At 40.8% G+C, this 22,677-nt stretch overlaps 1 protein-coding gene across 1 annotated transcript in view; it reads left to right on the top strand.

The window, feature by feature from the left end:
- LOC134209264 (uncharacterized) overlaps nucleotides 1-14,095 on the top strand; it is a 50,100-nt gene extending 36,005 nt beyond the window's left edge. The window contains exons 3-4 of the mRNA XM_062685243.1: nucleotides 13,413-13,480; nucleotides 13,548-14,095. Of these exons, the coding sequence (XP_062541227.1) occupies nucleotides 13,413-13,480; nucleotides 13,548-13,906 (427 nt within the window). The 3' untranslated portion in view covers nucleotides 13,907-14,095. The remainder of the gene's footprint in view (nucleotides 1-13,412; nucleotides 13,481-13,547) is intronic.
- Nucleotides 14,096-22,677: the final 8,582 nt, after the last annotated feature.

Below are 22,677 nucleotides of genomic sequence, written 5' to 3'. Positions count from 1 at the left end.
CGTCGTTAAGCGAAAATTTTGGAGTTCAGAACATACGATCTACCCGATCAACCAATTTCGAAAACCATGCATCGCTAAGTATCTTAGCAGTATCTTTAAGCCGAAAAGAATTTGCTCATTACTTGTATAAGCTACAGTGTTGCCTCCATGAGTCGATTTTATATGACTCGATATCGACTCATGAAAGCAAATTATACAACATACATCTATTTACACAATTCCGAGAAACCAAAAAATTGGCAGTGAATATTTAGATTTCTTCAATACAGATCAATAGTTCTAGGCGAAATTAGACGCTCTGGAGCACTTCCAGCTCGGAAACGGCAGGCAGTACTCCATTGTGTGTGTTTTATGTGTGTGTTTTAAAAAAAACAAAAAAAAAAATTCACACATTTTCGAACAAAATTTTTGTTTTTCGTGTTTTTGTCAGAATACGTATTTTTGGACAAGGATTCAGAATGTATAGAAATCTTAATTTGGCCAAAAATATCACATACAGTCGCCTCTCTACATCTCATATTGAAGCGATCATCGAGATAAGGAGAAATCGAGAAATCGAAGTGAAATTGAAATGGGTACTAGATTGACAAAACCTCGTTGCTACGAAAACGTCAGCAAACAAATGTCACATGTTTTTGATGTGTTTGGATCATCCAAAGATGGTCTAGTAGCCTAGAAATATGAATATATCGACATAGGGAGAGAGAATCCTTAACAAAATATGACTAGAATACATCGAGATAGAGAAATATCGAGACCTATCTCGACATTGAGATAGATAGTAGAAGCATAAGTACTAGAACGCTAGTGGCGCTGTAGTCATTTGAATTATTTTGCCAAATTATGCTTCAACGAGCTTCAGTTGGCCATAACTTATGCATCATGTTGTAGTGCATGTTTAATTCCGTCACCAACATCGATTTGACACTTGTAGTACCGGTACTTTGACTGCCAGGTCAAAGTAACCTAGATGTCAGTCAGGCGAACAGGAACGACATTAGCAATCTTATACTTTTGAATCAACTTGATAGATGTAGAAAATCCAAATGTATGTAAATTGAAGGGGCCAAGAAAACCAACGACATAGGAAGAGATATCGAGATATACCTTCTTGACTCAAATTTCAAACATGACTCATATTCAGAACACTCGTTTTTAAATGGCCATTTTGACTTATTTTGTGTAATTTTCTCCATAGGAGCTTGAATTCATCTGTAATCTTGATCCTCAATACGAAAAACCGATGAAAACTTCAGGATGCTAAAACGCCAGTGTTCGGAATATGGGTCATGTTCGGGATTTGAGTCAAAACGGTAGAACATTGAGATATAGATAGTTAACTTGACTGTATATAATTTCTCAAGCAAACGGTTCACATATTTTCACGGCTACTCTGATGATCCTTACGAACAGTTTTCCACAGAGCTTCTGATCCACATTTCGATACATCCTAGAGTCATGGAATACATAAGTATCAAAAGCATAAGTATTAAAACGCTAAAGAGGCGGTTATCCCATTATCAAAGGTCCTCCAAAATGATCTTGAGTTAACATCAAGATATCTACTAGATGCACAATAACTAAAAAGGTGTTTGTGCCGAACAATTTGCCTGCAGACTTTTTTCTTGATGCGTATAACGAACTTGGATGATTACATCATATAATACAACTTTCGTAAAGGCCAGCAATGGCTGGTACAAGCGATGATTGAAGTCATACGAGCTAAATGGACTTACTAGGACATCATATCTTACATCATTCATAATTCGGATCATTGAATAGGTCAAAGTCGTTTTGAAAATTCGGTATTGAAATTATCTGAGACCCAGGATGTTTTAAGGAGATGTAATACAGTCGGTATCGAGATGAGAAACATAAGTTCTTGGAAAATTGTTCGAAAGGACTATCAAAGCAACCGTGAAAATATTTTAGTATGGCGTCATTTTTTCAACGATTCGATATCGAGATTTAGAACATCAACTCATGGAGGGTCCACTGTAGCTTATAAAATAATTAAGTGATATCCTACCAGCTCGATAGAACTGCTGGGATGTTTAGTGATGCACGGATGTATAATTCAGGATTTGGTTGATCGGGTATATCGCATGTTCGAAACTCCAGGACGTTTTGGAGAACAGAACAGGCTTTTAGTAGCTTGTAAAAGTAATGAGTACCTTTCCATCAACTCGACGGATCTGCTGGTATGTTTAGCGATACACAGGTACATCGTTAAGGACATGGTTGATCGGCTAGATCACAAGTTCTGAACTCAAGGACGTTCTGGAGAACCAAATAGGCCTGTAGTAGCTTGTAAAAGTAATAAGTGGAATTCTATCGGGTCAGTGGATCAGCTGTGATGTTCAACAATGCACGGACATATCGTTCAGGACTTTATTGATCGGGCAGATCGCATGTTTCGAGCTCAAGGACGTTTTGGAGAACACTAAAGGCCTGTAGTAGCATGTAGAAATAATGAGTGAAATCCAATCGGCTCAATAGACCTGCTGGCATGTTCAACGATGACGGATACATCGTTCAGCACTTGGTTAATCGGGTAGATCACATGTTCTGAACCGTTTTGAATTCAAGGACGTTTTGGAGAAACAAAAAGGCCTGTAATTGCATGTGAAAGTAATGAGTGAAATTCTATCGGACAGCCTTATTACCGCTAGTGCTTGAAATATTATAATTACAACATTTGGCCAAAAACTAACTCAAGTTATTCTGTTTTAAAAGCTAGCTCTAGAAAAAAATATTAAATTTTCTTGTTGCTAAAAATGGAATAATTTTGTTGGCGAAATCGGACCGTGATAAAACCGGAGCGTAACAAAATCGGAACGTGATAAAATCGGAGCATATCTGTAAACCGGATTTTTCATAAATGGATTGGTCGGTACCTTGAATACCTATCAACTTTATTGTTTTGGTTTGCTTGTTCCACCTATGAAATTTGGACTACTGTGATTGGTTGAAACCTGTATTCTAGACCAACATTTGAAAAGGGCGTAACAGCCAAAATTTATTCCTTCTGATCCTTTGTCTACATATATAGCTATGTATGTAGGCGAAGAATCAGAAGGAATAAATTTTGGCTGTTACGCCCTTTTCAAATGTTGGTCTAGTATTGAACAAAACATGTTGATCACAAGCAAGATGAGTACACCACTAGGTGTTCCAATCTTCCAAATTCACGATTCAGCCATCTTGGATTTTAGTATGGAAGAGCCAGCCGGTTTGTTTATGTTTTGCACCGAAAATGAATTTTTCACCCCCGCCTTCTTCTCGTCCATAAACTGGGCAGATTAAAACACCTAGCTGTGTATTCACCTTGATCACAAGGTTTAAAGTGCCATTAGCAATCTAATACTTATGCATCTACTATCAATGGTCCTTTCTTAAGGAAAAGCTAAAAGCTAAAAGCATTCGATAAATTAAGTCATTGTACATTTTGCAGACAACGTAATCTTAACTCAAGAACATTTTGCAAATGGCGACCTTGGACATCTAATTCTTCTGAAAACTAGGTCATCATATGCTTATTGAAACGGGTTGGGTGTATTGTATACCGATTCTGAGAACATTACAAAGACCTTGGGTTGAACTCGAAAACCTTTCGGAGGTCCTGGCCCGTCTCGTATTCATGGAAATTGATCAGTGGCTCAACGTTTTCAGCTTAAATGTGTTTAACGTTTAATAAACATTTTAAAACTGTAGGACGTCAGTGAGTCAGCTTTGCCGAGTGAAATAAAAAAGCATCACCCACTCCTAATTTTGCTTTCGCTCTGCCGTCAGGGCCAATATCCTTTCAGTAGACCTTAGCCCAAAAGAAAAACAAAATGATTTCATACATACAAGTGCGAGGTGCACCCATATGTGGAAAGCGGTGATAAATATAAATTACACTTTCTAATAACTTCAATAAATTCTATTTTTACTTGGAGAGTGGTAGCGAGAAATAAGGGGATGGTGGCTCAAAATGCTCTCAGTAAACCACATATCATACAATGTACGGCGTTTGTGTTTGTCAAAAATAAATATCACACTGTATAATAGATTAAAGCTGTTGTCGGATATAGATGAAGGGAATGCATAGGTAGTCGTAATTCAAATATAACATATGTTGTCATAATCATAGATGGCAACTGTTTGCTACATCAACCTGATATTTTGTGTGCTTGATTCCAAATCGGCGAATATTTTTTTACATATTTGTGTTGCATCATTTTATTACTCTGTTAATTGTAAATCAATTATTGACTCCCAAAATCTAATATAAATGGTTTGATATTTTTTAAGCCGATCTACTACTCTACTGAAACCTCTTAACCCATTCTCCCCTACTCAAAATCGTCAACTGCGGTCGCAGTCATGTCTAAAAGGGGCCTAGCTGATATGCCGCAGGCTGCCTCGGTGTTCCAGGGATGCCGAGGATTTCCCAACTTTCTCATGAGTGTCTCCGCTGTACTCCGCAGCGGTGTTCACTGGTTTGAAACGCTCCGTTGTAAATAGGGTTGAAACACATCGTGATCTACTGCCGCCGGTAGAAATCTCCGCGCACGACAAAGGCTTCGAGTGGTTGCAGCAACTTTCCACCGTGAAAGGCTGCAATCCGCAAAAGTTGTAATAGTCTTGCCCCGTGCCTCAAAACAGCCAAGTAAAAAGGACAGACCAACCGAACTATCGCGCGTTGGCAACGGCAGAGTTTCTCTCGAATCGGCTCTGTTGCTTATGAGCCATGCGGGCCCACTGCTGGAAACGATGGAGAATTATGAATATTGAGGGGGGAATTTATTACAGTTGGAAAAGTGTCCCACTGCACTGAGTGCATCGTCGGGCAGTCCTTTCGGTCGTTCGTATGCGCGCCGAGATGATTAGATGAGGTAGCACTTTGTCTTGCTCGGGTCTGATGGCTTCGCTACTCGAAACAGAAGTCTTCTGGGTGGCAATTTCAAACAGTTGTAAGCACCAAAAGATTGAATGATAATACTGGGTAATAATAACTTTAACTATTAATAACTTGATGTATGTAATTTGTACAATGGCCATAAAAGTTGTCGGTTTGCAGTCAGAATCGTTGTTTGATTGAAGTGAATGATGTTGGAACGAGCCAACTTTGGCACTTAGTGTTTTACATATGGATTTTCCAGACTTGAAATTGATTATTCAACCATTTCGGTTTAAACCGGGTCGATTGAATGGGTATCGTTTGGGGTGACACACTCTCTAGATTGCAATCGTGCTGCGCTGACTAAATTTATTCAAAATCAGAAGCATCTTTATTGTTGCCAGGGTTCGTAGCAATCTCTCTCAGCCATAAATCCAGTCGGTAACATTCGAATAAGCAGCGGCATTTGCATTGCCGGATACTGAACAAAAAAGCTCAGCAAATATATGTGCGAAATGTGACTATGTATGCACTATCACGCAGCACGATAAAGTGCATTCTCGTTCGGCGCATGCAGCCATCCCAAGGAGAGACCCATCGCACCAGGCCCCACCGATTCCAGTACTGGAAAAACACAAGCAAACAACGCGCGTACCTGCACGCTTCCTTCTGGAGCCAAGGATTTATGCTTGTTGACCATTTTCTTTGTAGCGAATCGAAAACTACGCTTCCATTTTTAGGACGACCAGCCGAGTTCCGATTTCGCGTGCTGGGAACCGGACCTCCAGGAGGAACCAGTCAAGTCAAAGGCATAAATCACACCATGGCCATAAATACGGTAGCCCCACTGCCCTAGCCAAGCGCAGTAAGAGAAACTGATAGTCGGTTCACTTTCTATGTATGCACCGTTTGCTTGAGAAACAGTGGCACCAATTTCGGAAAATAACCAAAGACATTGTTGTGGCACGATTTTGTAGTAGCTGCCAAGTACTGGAGGAGACACGTTGTTTACTCATTTGGCGACAGGATCTGTGTTCACTGCTCTGGTTTAAAACGGGCAATCCTGTTTAGATCAGGGATGGCTTTCAATATCTTAAATATTGATAGTGCGTTTATGAAACTCATCGACTGAATTCGTGGTTTGGATTAGTTTATTCGCTCAGAAGAAGTTTCATTGGGATACCCATTCAGTCTTAAATGTTTGCACAGTTCTTGAAAAGGGTTTTAGTTATTCTACTCAATCTCAAACTATTGCCTGGTGATCTTCCAGACCATTTTTGAAAAATCTACATGTTACCTCAAAGATCCTTATTTGGATTTACTCGATTCCCACTTCCATTCATTATTCAGACGCTTATTTCTTTTTTGTATCAAGTTCTCTATCGGTGGTCTTCCAGACTGGCCTTGTGAACTTCTTAGACCACACACAGTTAGTTTCCATCAACCACCAACAGTTTTCAAAACCATCAAATGATCGCCCACACTTAGAAATTTAATTATGAAACATTTTGTGATGGGCTTCAGACGCATATTGTTGTATTCCACAAACACTAAACATTCGATGGCAATTATCCATAGTACAAAAAATGCCACAAGAGAATCTGATTTTCCAAAGAAAATCTTCCTAATTACCAGAGAAAATTCTTCCAAGTTTGATTTTTTACGAATTTTCAGATAAAATGCTTCCGAATTTTCTAGGAAGGTCCAACTATTTTTTTTTTTCAAATTTTCAATTTAAAAAAAAAACTTTTCCGCGCGTAAATTTTATTAATTTCTATTAAAAGTTTTGGCGAATTTGTATATTTTTCCAATTCTTGTCAAGTGAAATAAATATCTTTTATGTATCTGTAGCACGGTGAACAGTCATGCATTAAATTCTCCAGTGCAAACAGTTGTCAATAGAGATATACAGATTTATGGGCATACAGCCCAATAACAGTAACAATAACAATTAATAAATTCCAATCTGAATAGAATTGGTGCCATCCCTGGAATACAAATTCGGTGAAAAGTAATCCATTGTAACATAAATCCAGCCAAAGCCCAACCCTTTCCATTCCGGTTCGGCAACTGCTGCATTTGAACCCTCTATTCATGCATATCAACCAGTTTGTTGCCATTTATTTTCCATTCTGGCTCCCGATTTTTTTTTGTGCCTGTTGACCATTTCCACTCCATTCACCCATCCAGATGAAGAACAACTGCATGTGATTTTGGCCGATGCATTCGGATGCGGATATTTATTTTTGGATTCGATGTTTCTTTGGTTTCCTGTTGTTTTCTGTTGGTGCCGGGCGGCGTTGCTACACTGCACTTGCAAATACTGCTTCAGCTTCCGCGGAGCTCCATCCCCAGACGCTGCACCCAAATGGTATTCACAACTTCCGAGGCTCTCGGGCGCACTCTGTGTGTCATCCGAGGAATCGAAAAAAAAGGGAATCATCCCAAGCATTGTGGAATGCTGCGTTATGATGGCATTTGCATAAACTGCAATGTTTGAAATTCATATCTCTGCCGTCGTTTCAGCCGTCGTACGTCGTCGTCGTCATCGCTGATGTTGTTTGTATGGATGCGTGTGTTTCTTCGCTTTCCAGAATTGTCCCGGAAAATCATGCCGAGGGAAAATATGAAATATTGCTTCTGGAAATTGGAAACTCTGTATCAACTGTTTATGAAGTCTATTAAACTTTGCAGATTTTTTTTTCTATCTCGGTTTTGAGCTGTTTGGACGTTTCGGTTCTCGTCGTTCCCATTTCGTTCAGAGCAATTCGCAGCTAGTTGCGTTTTCAAGCTGAAAAGTATGTAAAGCCAGGTACGGAATGTGCACAAATCTGTGCCGGCTTTTGTTGACGCGTGCAATGTTGATTTTGAACGTGCCAGTCTCGTTCAAATACATAGCTTTTAGGGCAACAGGACTAGTGGTCTATTTTTGTTCAAACCAAACCAGTATTTGAGCCAGTGTAAATGAAACAGTTCAAACAGAAACAAATATGAGACGATATCGGGCTTTTCCTGTAGATACATATGCTACTGTTACACGCATAACTGTCCCACGTACATAGGAATCCCAGCCAACATAGGACAATTATACGAATGACGGCAGTATGGGTTTTAGATGGTTTTTCATTTTTAAACAAGGTGTTATATCGGCAATAAGAAATAAGAAGACAGTGGAAAGTGAGAAAAGACAAGTGGGAAATGAGTACTGAAAAGTGGAAAGTGATAAGTGAAAAATAAAAAGTGAGAAGTAAGAAGTGAGAAGTGAAAAGTGAGTGGTAAGTGAGAAGTACGACGTGACAAGAGACAAGTCCTTCTGCTTTCTTTTTTCGTTTTTCCTCTTTCTTGTTTCTTCCTTCTTTCATTCTTTGTCTACCATCTTCCTTCTTCCCTCTTTCTTCTACATTCGTCTTTTTTTCCTCTTTCCTGCTTCTTTTTCCTTCTTCCTTCCACTTTTTTATGTTCCATGTTCTTAATCCAGTTTTCTCATTTCCTCCTCTTTCTTCTTTCTTCCTTTTTTCTTCTTCCTTCTTCTTTCATCCTTCTTCTTTCATCCTTCTTCCTTCTTACTTCTTCCTTATTCCTTCTTCCTTTTTCCTTCCCCATTCTTTCTTTTCCTCCTTCCTTATTCCATTATTTTTATTCTACCTTTTTCTTTCTTCCTTCTTCAATCTCCTTTCTTCCTTCTTCCTTCTTCCTCCTTCCTCCTTTCTTCTTCCCAAGTAGCACACTTATCACATATCAGACACTGTGACTCATATGCAACCAAATCCAGTCACATTGGAGTTGCTGCAACCAATTCGATATGAACTGTGCTACTAGGGTTTCTTCCTCCTTCTTCCTTCTTCCTTTTTCCTTTTTCCTTCTTCCTTCTTACTTCTTCCTTCTTTCTTCTTCCTTCTTCCTTCTTCCTTCTTTTTTCTTGCTTCTTCTTTCTTGCTTCTTCCTTCTTCTTTCTTATTTTTCCTTCTTCTTTCCTCCTTCCTCCTACTTCCTCTTCCTTCTTCCTTTTTACTTTTTCTTTCTTCCTTTTTCTTTTTCCTTCTTCCTTCTTCCGATTTTCTTCTTCACGGTGTGTCTGTGACCTTTATTAACGCCAGAATGTCCATCCATTCTGAACTCGCCTTTCGAAAGATATAATATCCAGGCGTCTGCTATGAAAATTTCAAAATCTTTCTTTCATCTAGGGAATCGAAAGTTATAGCAGTTACAAATTTTATGATTTTTGCGTTCGATATCTCACTAATATGCAACCATATATACCGTGAATTTCCTCCTGATGACATCCAAATAAATTATCATCAAATATGCCAGTAAATGCATTATTTTATGAAGTAAATGCATCGTTTTTCAGCAAATCAGTTAAATTGTTGAGACGTTCCAAAGTGGTGCATATATGCTTTTTCCGTCTACCGTTGTCGGAAAAGGCGGTTTTCCTCGGGTGATCTAGCCTTTCCCATTTTTTTTTCCAAATGGAACTCGTTTTCGTACCACTGCTTAAATCGAACTGGATGATGTTTGTATAAGGCACGGCAAATGCTGGGTAAAGCGTACCTTCGCGTACCTGAAGGAATAAAATAGACCCCATCTCGCGGTCCTTAGCCTCTTACCCAGCAACTCCTATCCCTACCTCCCCGCGGTGCTGGCCGGGATACGAGCAACCTTAGGGAAGATCGGGTAACCAACCCCGGTGTGAACTATGGTCGTATGCTGACAGGAAGGGGGTTTGCTCCTTCCGGAGGTGCAAATCTTATTGAGCGTCTGTTCTCCATGTCAGGATCGGCTCACAACAGCGTCTGTTCTCCATGTTAGGGGCGGCTGATCATCGTCCGAGTGCCAGCGAGGGACTCTAAGTGAAACTGTGCACCATGGTCCACCGGAAATAAGGAGGAATGGTCCTCCGGAAATTTAGGGGGTTTGGTGTCAGGCCCTGCAAGCCAACCTTTAAAAAACTAAAGCAACGAACAATCAACAAGAGAGTACGGACCGGAACCATCGGCGAAGACCACTGCGACGAAAAGGGACTAGCGATTGGAAACTCGGTTCGTGGAACTGCAAATCTCTCAACTTCATTGGGAGCACACGCATACTCGCCGATGTGCTCAAGGACCGTGGATTCGGCATCGTAGCGCTGCAGGAGGTTTGTTGGAAGGGATCAATGGTGCGAACGTTTAGAGGTAATCATACCATCTACCAGAGCTGCGGCAACACACACGAGCTGGGAACAGCTTTCATAGTGATGGGCGATATGCAAAGGCGCGTGATCGGGTGGTGGCCGATCAATGAAAGAATGGGCAGGTTGAGGATCAAAGGCCGGTTCTTCAACTTCATCATAATCAACGTCCATAGCCCACATTCTGGAAGCACTGATGATGATAAGGACGCATTCTACGCGCAGCTGGAACGTGAGTACGACAGCTGCCCAAGCCACGACGTCAAAATCATCATAGGAGATTTGAACGCTCAGGTTGGCCAAGAGGAGGAGTTTAGACCGACTATTGGAAAGTTCAGCGCTCACCGGCTGACGAACGAAAACGGCCTACGACTGATTTCGCCGCCTCCAAGAGTATGGCCATTCGCAGCACCTACTTCCAACACAGACTCCCGTATCGGTACACCTGGAGATCACCACTGCAGACAGAATCACAAATCGACCACGTTCTGATTGATGGACGGCACTTCTCCGACATTATCGACGTCAGGACATATCGTGGCGCTAACATCGACTCTGACCACTATCTGGTAATTGTTAAACTGCGCCCAAAACTATCCGTCATCAACAATGTTCGGTACCGACGACCGCCGCGGTACGACCTAGAGCGACTGAAGCAACCTGATGTCGCCACTGCATACGCGCAGCATCTCGAGGCAGCGTTGCCGGAAGAGGGTGAGCTCGATGGGGCCCTCTTGAGGACTGCTGGAATACAGTCAGCAGCCATTAACGACGCAGCGGAGAACAACGTCGTGTATATGGGTCGAAGTCGACGGAACGATTGGTTCGACGAAGAGTGCAGACAGATTATGGAGGAGAAGGACCCAGGGTGGGCAGTCGCGCTGCAGCAAGACACCCGGCAGAACGTGGAACGTTATAGACGGAAGCGGAGTCAGCAGACCCGCCTTTTCAGGAAAAGGAACGCCACCTGGAAGAAGCGGAGTGCGAGGAGATGGAACAGCTGTGCCGTTCTCAAGATACACGCAAGTTCTATCAGAAGCTCAACGCATCCCGCAAAGGCTTCGTACCGCGAGCCGAAATGTGCCGGGATAAGGATGGGAGCATCTTGACGGACGAACGTGTGGTGATCGAAAGGTGGAAGCAGCACTACGAGGAACATCTGAATGGCGCTGAGAGTACAGGCAGTGAAAGTCAAGGCAGCGGAGGAGATGACAACGTCAGTTCAGCGGACGATGGAAGCCAACCAGCCCCCTCCTTGAGGGAAGTTAAGGATGCCATTCAACAGCTAAAGACCAATAAAGCAGCTGGTAAGGATGGTATCGGAGCTGAGCTCATCAAGATGGGCCCGGAAAAGCTGGCCACTTGCCTGCACAAACTGATAGTCAGAATCTGGGAAACCGAACAGCTACCGGAGGAGTGGAAGGAAGGGGTTATATGCCCCATCTACAAGAAAGGCGACAAACTGGAGTGTGAGAACTTTCGAGCGATCACCATCCTTAATCCGCCTACAAAGTGATATCCCAGATCATCTTCCGTCGTCTGTCACCATTAGTGAACGAGTTCGTGGGAAGTTAACAAGCCGGCTTCGTTGACGGCCGCTCGACAACGGACCAGATCTTTACTGTACGACAAATCCTTCAAAAATGCCGTGAATACCAGGTCCCAACGCACCATCTGTTCGTTGATTTCAAGGCGGCATACGACAGTATAGACCGCGTAGAGCTATGGAAAATTATGGACGAGAACAGCTTCCCTGGGAAGCTTACCAGACTGATCAAAGCAACGGTGGATGGTGTGCAAAACTGTGTGAAGATTTCGGGCGAACACTCCAGTTCGTTCGAATCGCGCCGGGGCTAAGACAAGGTGATGGACTTTCGTGCCTGTTGTTCAACATTGCGCTAGAAGGTGTAATGCGGAGAGCTTGGTGTAACAGCCGGGGTACGATTTTCAATAGATCCAGTCAATTTATTTGCTTCGCGGATGACATGGACATTTTCGGCCGAATATTTGCAAAGGTGGCAGAACTGTACACCCGCCTGAAACGTGAAGCAACAAAAGTTGGACTGGTGGTGAATGCGTCAAAGACAAAGTACATGCTTGTCGGCGGAACCGAGCGCGACAGGGCCCGCCTGGGAAGCAGTGTTACGATAGACGGGGATACCTTCGAGGTGGTCGAGGAATTCGTCTACCTCGGATCCTTGCTAACGGCTGACAACAACGTTAGCCGTGAAATACGATGGCGCATCATCAGTGGAAGTCGGGCCTACTACGGGCTCCAGAAAAAAATGCGGTCGAAAAAGATTCGCCACCGCACCAAATGTGTCATGTACAAGACGCTTATAAGACCGGTTGTCCTCTACGGACATAAAACATGGACAATGCTCGAGGAGGACTTGCAAGCACTCGGAGTATTCGAGAGACGGGTGCTTAGGACCATCTTTGGCGGTGTGCAAGAAGACGGTGTGTGGCGGCGAAGAATGAACCATGAGCTCGCCCAACTCTACGGCGAACCCAGTATCCAGAAGGTAGCTAAAGCCGGAAGGGTACGATGGGCAGGACATGTTGCAAGAATGCCGGACAGCAACCCTGCAAAGATGGTGTTCGCTTCCGATCCGGCAGGTACGAGACGGCGTGGAGCGCAGCGAGCGAGATGGGCAGACCAGGTGCAGAACGACTTGGCGAGCGTGGGGCGTATCCGAGGATGGAGAGATGCAGCCTCGAACCGTGTATTGTGGCGTCAAATTGTTGATTCAGTGTTATCTGTTTAGATGTTAACTAAATAAATGAAATGAAATGATGTTTGTATAACTGACAACATGTAACGGTGTCTAGTATTTTGCGTGAATATTCTTACATTAATTTTTACGTTCCAGTTAATAAATAATTAATTAAACTAATTTAGTTAAATTGATGCTTAATATTTCACGAACCATTTATACAACTGTCACTTGCCATAAAGTTGTGTAATAAAAAAGCTGCCATTTCTAATATGCTTTTTAGGATAAAAGCTTAGAACTAAAGTAGATTAAATATTAATGAGTCATTAGAGAAATTATTTAGCTTCAAAGTAATACTATAAAAATCGTCTAAAAATAATATGAATGTTTTAGTAAATTTCAATTATTCTAAAGATATGACTACGCAAATTTGAGGAGCTAACATGTGCTTCTGGAACTGTTCTGCCATTTCTACTTTAACTTGGCTGAAGAGTAGAAGCCTGTTTCAGTGCGATAGCTATTTTTAAAAAGTTTCTAAGGTGTGTATCAAAAGTGAAGTTACATAAAGTACAACTTGTAGTGCAGTGATGAAAACTTAATATACATTCTTATTTCTATTTTCTTAAAATTATTTAAATAGTTCGAGTACGTTTAATTTCGCACGAGGCGAACGCTCTACTCTCGAGCAATTTATTTTAGTACTTAAAGGTAATTATCCATTGAATTCATTTATTTAATTATTACACACCTAACCAAGATTCATGTTGGACAGCAGTGTCCGAACGACGCTTTTTGTACGGGTTTTTCTTTTTCCCGTTCCCGCTGGACACGTCTCGTCCACGCGGTGTGAACCCGGCCGTGCGGGCCCGCCATTACGGTAGCCAAACGAGGATTGAGGCATTCCGACCTACCGAGATTCTCCAAAGGAAAGTTTCCCCCAGTCCCGGTGGTTGTGTAGTCCCACAGACGAAGGCCAGTTGGAGACCCGTGACGCTTCCTGAGGAGAGGAGACGGCAGAGTATCGGACCATCAGCCACCGCCCTTTCTCGCAACTATAGATCGGCCATCAACGCACGTGTGCCCATTCCGGCGATGCATCTGCCGAAGAGCTCGAGTGTTCCGTCGCACCATTGATCGGACACCCCCTGTAGCTGGCACCGTCGTTATCATCGCTCGATGACGACACAGCCCTGTCGGTATACCAGCCGCCAGCATAAACCCTGATCAGGTATGTCGCAAATCATGGCCATGTAACACACACAACAACACTCACACTCTCACTACACACTAAAATGAATCTTGAAAAAAACATAATACATAAATGAATTCAATATAAATTCCTCTTGCGTTCATTCATTTATCTCGCTAAGCCCTGTGGTTTATTAGTCTGCCCGGGAATGTGTTGAGTTTACGTTTCATGCGCTACAGATAGAGTACGTTTTTGCCGACGTTCACTTTACTGCTTCGGTGCGTTCACCTCAGGACACTTCACCTCTGAATTTTCGTTGTCTAGCTTTGGAACCGTTCTAAAACCCCTTGTAGATTGCGCTCATGCTTCCTAAAGCTAAGTCGGGCAACTTATTATAACACGACCAGTGGTCTCTCAACGTTGAGAGTGGCGCATAAGTCACTGAGTTTGCGGCAATTCATTTAGAGCTTTGACGAACGGTTACAAACAAATGATGCACATTGTTGTTTAAATGTTGGTTACTAGTCTTACTAACTACCCAGTACCCATGAAAGACAACATTGTTTCAGCGCGATATTCTATGTTACCAACCAGGGATGCTAAGAAATCGCTTCTAGCGACAAAGAACAAGAGAGTAACGATCCACCAGAGTAGCTTGTGTTCGTTCTGATATGCGATCACCAGTTACTCGCTAAGCGTAGCAGAGAGAGAACAAAACGTACGAGAGCAACGTTAATCATGCCATGTGACCGACTCTCCTACCTCCTAGAGTCGTTTAGTCATAAGTTGTTACAGTACAGACAAGATTCATCCTTTGTCGTGGTCTCCAGCGATTCAGCCTTGTTCGCTTAGTTTTATACGTAGGGAGTAAAGGTTTGTCGGAGAGTGTTACAGTTAGCGAATAAAGGCAATCTCGTCTTGTTCATTTTACGAACAAGTGCAGCTTTTGATGATTAGTACATTTGGGAAATCCCATAAAATTCACTGTAACTTCTGAATGCATGGCTCGATTTTAACCTAATTTGTAATACACATTCATTATTAATGGAACAACTTATGAATGGGATTAGAGGCTCCCACGCAATACACCGGAACGGCGACGGAAATGGCAGATTTGATACTAAGCTCATGTATTTTTTGTCAAATTCCGCTGAATTACTTTTAGGGCTTCATAGGTCATTCGGTAAAGAGGGACGGACTACTGTAGAAAACAAAGAATTATGTGTGAATTCTGAACACGTGGGTCGATTACAAACAAATAAGGAACATATATTAATTATTTTCTCCTACACCCATGGGTGGATTTCAACTAAATTGGGTATACATACATTCTTTATTTTCTGAAGACGATTATGGATGGAATAAGTGGGTAATTAAGTAACGTATGATTTTGAACGCATTTCAATCACATTTAAATCTCGTAACTTTTTTTCTAATGGTTTGTATCATTCTTTTTCCCCCCAAGATACATGCTCATAAATTGGCGGGCAAAGAAAATCTTTCAATTAATAACTGAGGTAATGCTACTAGAATACCAAGTTGAAAAGCGGCCCACGCTCCAGAAGGAATGTAGAGCCATTGAAGATGAAAAAGAAAACAAAGAAGAAGAAGGATTAATCAGAAGAACAAAAATGACGCTCTGAAACAATTGACAAATACACCCATTTAATTAAATCAGTTTGATTTCGTGATTTGTTAGTACCGTTTTGACTCAAATCACGAACAAACTCATATTCCGAACAATCATAACATGGAGATCTATATATATATATATCATAAATATAATAGCCCTGTTTGTCTGTCCGGTGACTAGCCAACCAGACGCAGCACGCGGGAAAATTCTCACCAAAAATAAAATATTTGACACTTAATTTTTTTTTACTATCAGATGCAGAAAACAAAACCAGTGACAACCTTAGACAACCAGACACAGCATTTGATGAAAAAATTACAGACAACAGACAGAAAACACTTGCCACGGGCGCTACTGCGTCCACAAATAAACTAGTATAGTTTATATATTTCATATGTAAAATATTCCGTTATTATTGCATAAATAAACAATTTTTCACGTACAAGGACTTTAGAATCGTCATACAATGTGATAACAATAAAATTTTGCATTTTAGTGCATTTAAGGTGATGTTTGGAATTCGAATCAAAGTGTTCGGCATTTGAGACAGTTTTTGACAGAATAAAATTATTCAGCATTGATAGTTACAATCAATAAAATATAATTATCAAGCGCGTATATTCTCTATTCTTGCGCTACCCGATAGAAACAATTGATCAATAAAATTAATTGAAATTAATAATTAATAAAATTAATTGAAAGTGTTCTGAATATGAGTCAAAACGGTAATCGAATTTAATCTAATGGTATTTTTTGGAGCTAATTGCGTAACTACTCATCAAGTAACAATGCTGCTCCTGGCGTGAAAGATAGCACAGACAATTTCAGACTACTATGTTGCACTGCACGTATCAGTGATGCTCTCGGAGGAGTTTAGCGATCATGACTAAAGATACTCAACCTCTATAAAAAGCGATAAGGTACTAATTATTGGAGTTTTCGTTGAGTGAAAGCTCCTGAGTACTCCGTTCAGCCATGCGAGCGTCCACAAATTACGTAACGCTTAGAGGGGAAAGGGGATTGAGCGAAGTGTGACGTTCCATAAACAAAATTTCAGATGTTTCATACAAAAAGTGTGACATAGGGGGGAGGGGGGTTGAAAATACCCAATTCTTGCGTTGCATAATTAATGGATCTTCCCTATGTAGATTTTCTTTTAACCTGCTCCATAATCAGTATAAAATGGAGAAATAATTTTTCTTATACTAATTTGCCTACAAACTTAAAACGTCTTGTAATAAATCAGTTTTATCCAAATGCAGGTAAATTTTCGGAGGACTCTCAGAATATGATACAAAATTAGATGTCAAGCCTCTGTGGTGGTAACAGATTGTATTGAATTTCCACCCGTAAACATCCTAAGGCCGAACCGAGAATCGAACTGGCTATCATCGGATTGGAAATCCTACGTCTTTGCTAGCAGGCTGACTGGAGACCCCCAACTGGATTTGTATTCGGATGTCAAAAGATCGACTTGTGTTTGAATATTTAAAATATTTCCAGTTTGAGTCGGGTTCTGGTTGAATATAATATTGCACTCCAGGTGCTGGTTCGGCTATAAAATTAACACTGAGGTAAAAGGACCTCATAATTATAATCAAACGTCTTATGGAAATTTGGCATAAGAAAAAGTTTCAATATGTTGCCTTATGAAAATGATTTAAAAAAGTGAAGTGAGTTCGAACCATGGACGTCGGGATCAATAGGCCTGCATGTAGACCACATGACCATCGACGCGTGGAATGGATCATTTAAGGTGATTATAAAATGAAGCCCGTGGTGAATTTCAAATTCACCACACGTTTAACTACATACATTTCAAAAAGCCCAAATCTGGCGGAATAGTTTTCGTACAGTGCCGAAACTCAAATTATGATTGTTCAGCATAACTAAGCAAACGATCTACCATTATTTCAGCCCCATACGCGTTATGGTTCTTTCATCTCGTGCGCTTGAAAAAAATATTGGAAAAGCACGTGGTTTACAAAATGGCCGATTTCTGGCTTCATTCTATAATCACCTTAAAGATCGGCGCCAGCTGTTAATTTCGAAAGTCCAGTTCATGAATAAATACATCCGGTTTGAATTGTAATGTGAAACCAAACCATCTCTTTCCCTACTGTGCACTTCACGTTGTTTCTATCTGAATTTTCAGCTACATTTCACTGCAAATGCTTAAAAAAATCACGTAAAACTTACGTGCCCGGTAAATTCTACCAGACAACTCAGACAATTTTCGGATTGGAAATTGTCTCGACTTTCCTGGGCATAAAAGTATCATCGTGCTAGCCTCATGATATACGAATTCAAAAATGGTAACCTGGCTTAGAAACCTCGCAGTTAATAACTGTGGAAGTGCTTAATGAACACTAAGCTGTGAGGCGGCTCTGTCCCAGTGTGGGGATGTAATGCCAATAAGAAGAAGAAGAATGCTCAACTTGACTCCACATTTAAGCCATAGAACGGGAAAGTAAAGATGGATTAATCGTTGGGATTGACATTGCAAGGAGGACTAATATACACTCCTTGAGTCCTCAAAGTCTTGGAATGGGACACAGTTTTTAGTCTAGTGCCTTGGCTTATACAATGATTGACAAAAGTATATGTGAAGGCTTTATGTTGACTCCAAAAACAAACTTTTACTAGAAGGCCCGGAGACCCATAGTATTATATGCCAATCGACTCAGCTCGACGAATTGAGGTGATGTCTGTGTGCGTGCGTGCGCGCGCGCGTTTGTGTATGTGTATGTTTGTGTGATTTGTGTGATTTATCTTCTCCTTTTTTTATAAATGACCATTCCAATTCCTGATTGATTGAAATCAATTCATGTGCTTGGAAGTGATACCGAATAACATATTCATTTTCGAAAAACCGCTCCCATCCCACTAAATGAACACCTCATTCATAGCCTCTCCATCTACTAAAAACCCACTCGACCCTTGAATAATCGACCTCTTTATATTAATGATGTATTCCAAATGTGATTGAAATCTACAAATGATTTAAAAGCAATACAAAGTCCACTACCCATATATCCTCCCTATTTTCTAAAACAGAAATGATTAGCTTCGTGATATAGAGAATATGTAGTTTAAATTTAGTTGAAATCGATTAATGCGCTTTTGAACCACACTAAATGAAGTAAAACCCACCCGCACCATACACTCTATATCGCCAGCTTATCATCTTTGTCGCTCTCTTTTTTCAACAGCGAACAAGCTTACTCCTCTCTTGTTACAACTTACGATTCTAGTTAATCGCTGAGTGTTACACTCTCCCACAAACCTTATAACTATAGTCGCTAGCGCATGGAGAGCAAGTTTATTCGTCTTTGTTTTGAATCCCGAACAACTTTGTCGGATGAGGCACCTTACTCTCCAGAGGCTACGAACAACCGCATGCTCCGATTCACTTGTTCAATAACAAAGCGGTGGAACGAACAATCGTGAATCGACTCATGTTCACCAGCAGTGCATCCCTGTTACCAACTATTATCATATTTAATAAAAGCAGAATCATCATACAGAGTGTAGTTACTTGTCTGTCATAGACAATATTCAAACTTTAGTATGATTAGGAAATTGAAGTGCAATAATTCTGTAATTTGAATACTGTATTTTGGTTGTATTGTCTATTTTGCCATCGATATTTGTACAATGTTATCTCTAACATCCTTTGCTATTTTTTCCTATTATTCAAAGAATAGGTTTTAGGTTATAGTTGATCGAGGTTGCAAATTGCATATTTGATGATAATTTATTTGGATGTAATCAGGAGGAAATTCACGGTATATATGGTTGCATATTAGTGAGATATCGAACGCAAAAATCATTAAATTTGTAACTGCTATAACTTCCGATTCCCTTGATGAAAGATTTTGAAATTTTCATAGCAGACACCTGGATATTATATCTTTAGAAAGGCGAGTTCAGAATGGATGGACATTTTTTTCGTTAATAATGGTCACAGACACACCGTGACGCATATACACGGATCTGAGGACTTGTATCGATATGCTGGGTTAATTTTGGTTTGATATCAACTGCGGTGGAACTGGTAGACCAATTTAGCTGTACTCCAGAACAATTTGAAGAACCTTGAACATCTGCACTGTACTAATTTGAACTGCATTTAACACACAGGGGCTCTCGGGACTTGTTTGGACAAGCTGGGTTGGTTTCGGTTTGATAGGGGTGGGAGGAGCAATATGCCCTAGCTAAGCAAAGACTGCTTTATTGTCTTATTTGTAACGCTATTCATGAGTATTTTTACATTATGCAACAGTTAAACAAGATAGCTAGTTGATGCCATTCAAAAATTGTCAAAAAGCTTAATCATATTGATAATATTCACATTTAAAAAACGTGGTGATATTCTGTTGCCGGAAAACTCGTGAGGCAAAAAGCCTTTTAGCTGGCAGCTCCTAGGGAACAAAGCACCACGCGTCGGCGAATCAGCATTCTGGTATGGATAGTGCGTGAAGACGCAAGTACATTGTAGGTTAGTGCCACTAGGGCGTTTTGCCTCGCCAAGATGTTAGATGTTTCTTCAAAATGTGGAAATTTTCGATTTTTCCGACCTTCCCATAACCTATTTTGAAACTTTTTTCGCCTAACCTACATAATTTTAGATCTAGTTTTGTTACGGCCATCTTAATGGTAAATATGAAGGAAACCACAAAAGGCGCTTTGCCTGGGGGGGCGTTTTGGGGCCTCTTCCCCTATAAGGATTGGTTGAACTGATAGACCAATTGACTCCAGAACAATTTGGAGAACGTAGAACATCTGCATTGAACTTGTTTGAACTGCATATAATACACAAGGACTCTGAGGACTTGTATGGGCATGCTGGGTTGATTTTGGTTTAATACCAACTGCAGTCTATCTGGTAGTCTGGTAGATTATAATTCGAAGAGGTTTTCAACATCTACAAGTAACGAAATATCTGCTTTGAAATCAAATAATTTCGGAATTTTCTTTATCATTCAAATATCAACAGTCATCAGTCAATTTCAGAGGTCATGATCTTCAAATGCGATACATAAGCATGACGAAAACACAATTTTTTTTTCTGATTTTGTCGTCCAGTGTTATTATTTAGTATATGGTATTCAATGAAACTGGTCATCTTATGATGAGTTTTAATTTAACTTCGAAAAATAAACTAGACAAAAAAAAAATCGTGTTGGGAGTAAACCGTACAAAACATTTAAAAAATCAACTTTTGGGATATGAGCCAAAATCCAACAAAATAACTGAAAACATCCGTCGTTCAGAACACTTGAGTTCGATTCACCTCCAATTTTGCGAATTTAAACCAAACAGCACATCTGAGAGCCATCGATGTTGTTGCCTCAAGTGTAAGCCCGGAACTTATGTGAGAAAGTGAATGTGTTCGCAGGAGTGGAGTATTTCAATCAGGGAAAGGAAGGTGAAAAAGCAATAATCCTACCAGTCCGTCAATTGCAGGAAGTGCCAGTAAGGATTGCCTGTCAGAGTTGCATTTGACTGTTATTACAACTGACGTGGCACGAAACAATTTTACACCTTTGTGCAGCCGAAGCTTGTATACTGTAGTGTGCCGACGGTATGTGGTATAGAATCGCGAAATATACGGGGGAAATTCGGAATAGATCGCTAGGCACTAACACCCGACCGGGTTGTGGAGTAGGAGACCTGTCATGGGAAAGGGTATGTCAAGTAGAAAGAAGAACTTTATTATTCCTCTAATGCAAGATGCATGAGGCACAGACCTGTCAAATGGTTTTTTTTGCTGTCGATGCGATGTTAGCATCAATCCGATGAACTTGTTAATGCTTCATGACACCTCATAACCGATGTAAGGCTCATGCATGTTAATTCTGAATAACATATGTTAGTTAATAGAATAATTCTTTGGTGGGTTTACTTCAAGTGAAATGATAGCCATAATCGATATTAAAAGCGGACGCGTGGTGCTTTGTTTCAAAGAAATGTCAGCAAATAGGTACTTAACTCCTTTACTTTAATATTCTAATAATTACAAAAAAATATCAATTTGATAATGAATAAGTTCTTTTATAGAAGCAATACTCTCGAGCACAAATATACGGTTCGCAAAAATCAAGTTTCTCGACGCTTCTTGTACCATTGAAGAAAATGCAGCTCGTTAAAACCGTGCAACTCAATTGCAATTCACAAAGTATTGAATTGTAACCATTTTACGCACATCAGCGACCTCCCTGAATGCGAAACCGTTGAAACGTTTTCAACACGCGGTATTCCCCTTCGGTCGTAACGGCAGCGGCTGGCGGACAATCTCACGCGCTTTTGTGCCCGTTGCATTGCGAAACCGGGTAGTAGAAACCATGTTAGACACCACTCGGCCCATCCAACCCGTCCATCCGTGGGTAAACCGTGACAGTCCCGGAGAATGGCACCAACAGGATGGATCCACTCGTCCGTGTTCCGGAATGATGCTGCGCTCCATTGGCGATCCATGCACGGTGCAGCGAGCAGCCAGCCGAACCAGTTGCACAGTGGGTCTTGTTCTGTCAATGGCTGTGAGCAGTGTTGTAAAATGTCATTTGCATTCGTTTGTATAATTTTCCCAGAACTTGTTTCAGAAGGTAGCTATCAATTCATGTTGTATGACGAACTTATAGCGGTTAAATGGGCCTACAACTTTGTCTTACGAGACTTTGCTGTAAATATGTGATCTGGGGCGTGGGAGGCAAAATGTCATTCAAATGACATTATGTCAAATGACACGTGACATTTTGGAGAGTTTTCACTCTCCAGCCTTTGATGTTATACTTAGAGCAATGTACCCTTGGACAAAAATATAACCCTACTCAAGCGTTATGAGTACATTCAAAATTATGGAAGAAATTTTGCTTCTAAAGAAAGTTATGAGCAAATTAGTCAAATGACATGCAGATGACATTTTACAAGCCTGGCTGTGAGTCAGTCCTTATTAGTCCAGTATAAGTACAATATGATTAAACTAAACATTTGATTGTAAATAAAAATTCCGCTCCTAAGACAAATTTTTGAGTTCATATTCATCAGAGACCACGACTAAAATGATGACTACACTCAAAC

The sequence above is a fragment of the Armigeres subalbatus genome, chromosome 2, assembly GCF_024139115.2.
Source record: "Armigeres subalbatus isolate Guangzhou_Male chromosome 2, GZ_Asu_2, whole genome shotgun sequence".
NCBI lineage: Eukaryota > Metazoa > Arthropoda > Insecta > Diptera > Culicidae > Armigeres > Armigeres subalbatus.
The sequence above is the reverse complement of the archived record's forward strand: the minus strand, read 5'-3'. Positions and strand labels throughout refer to the sequence as shown.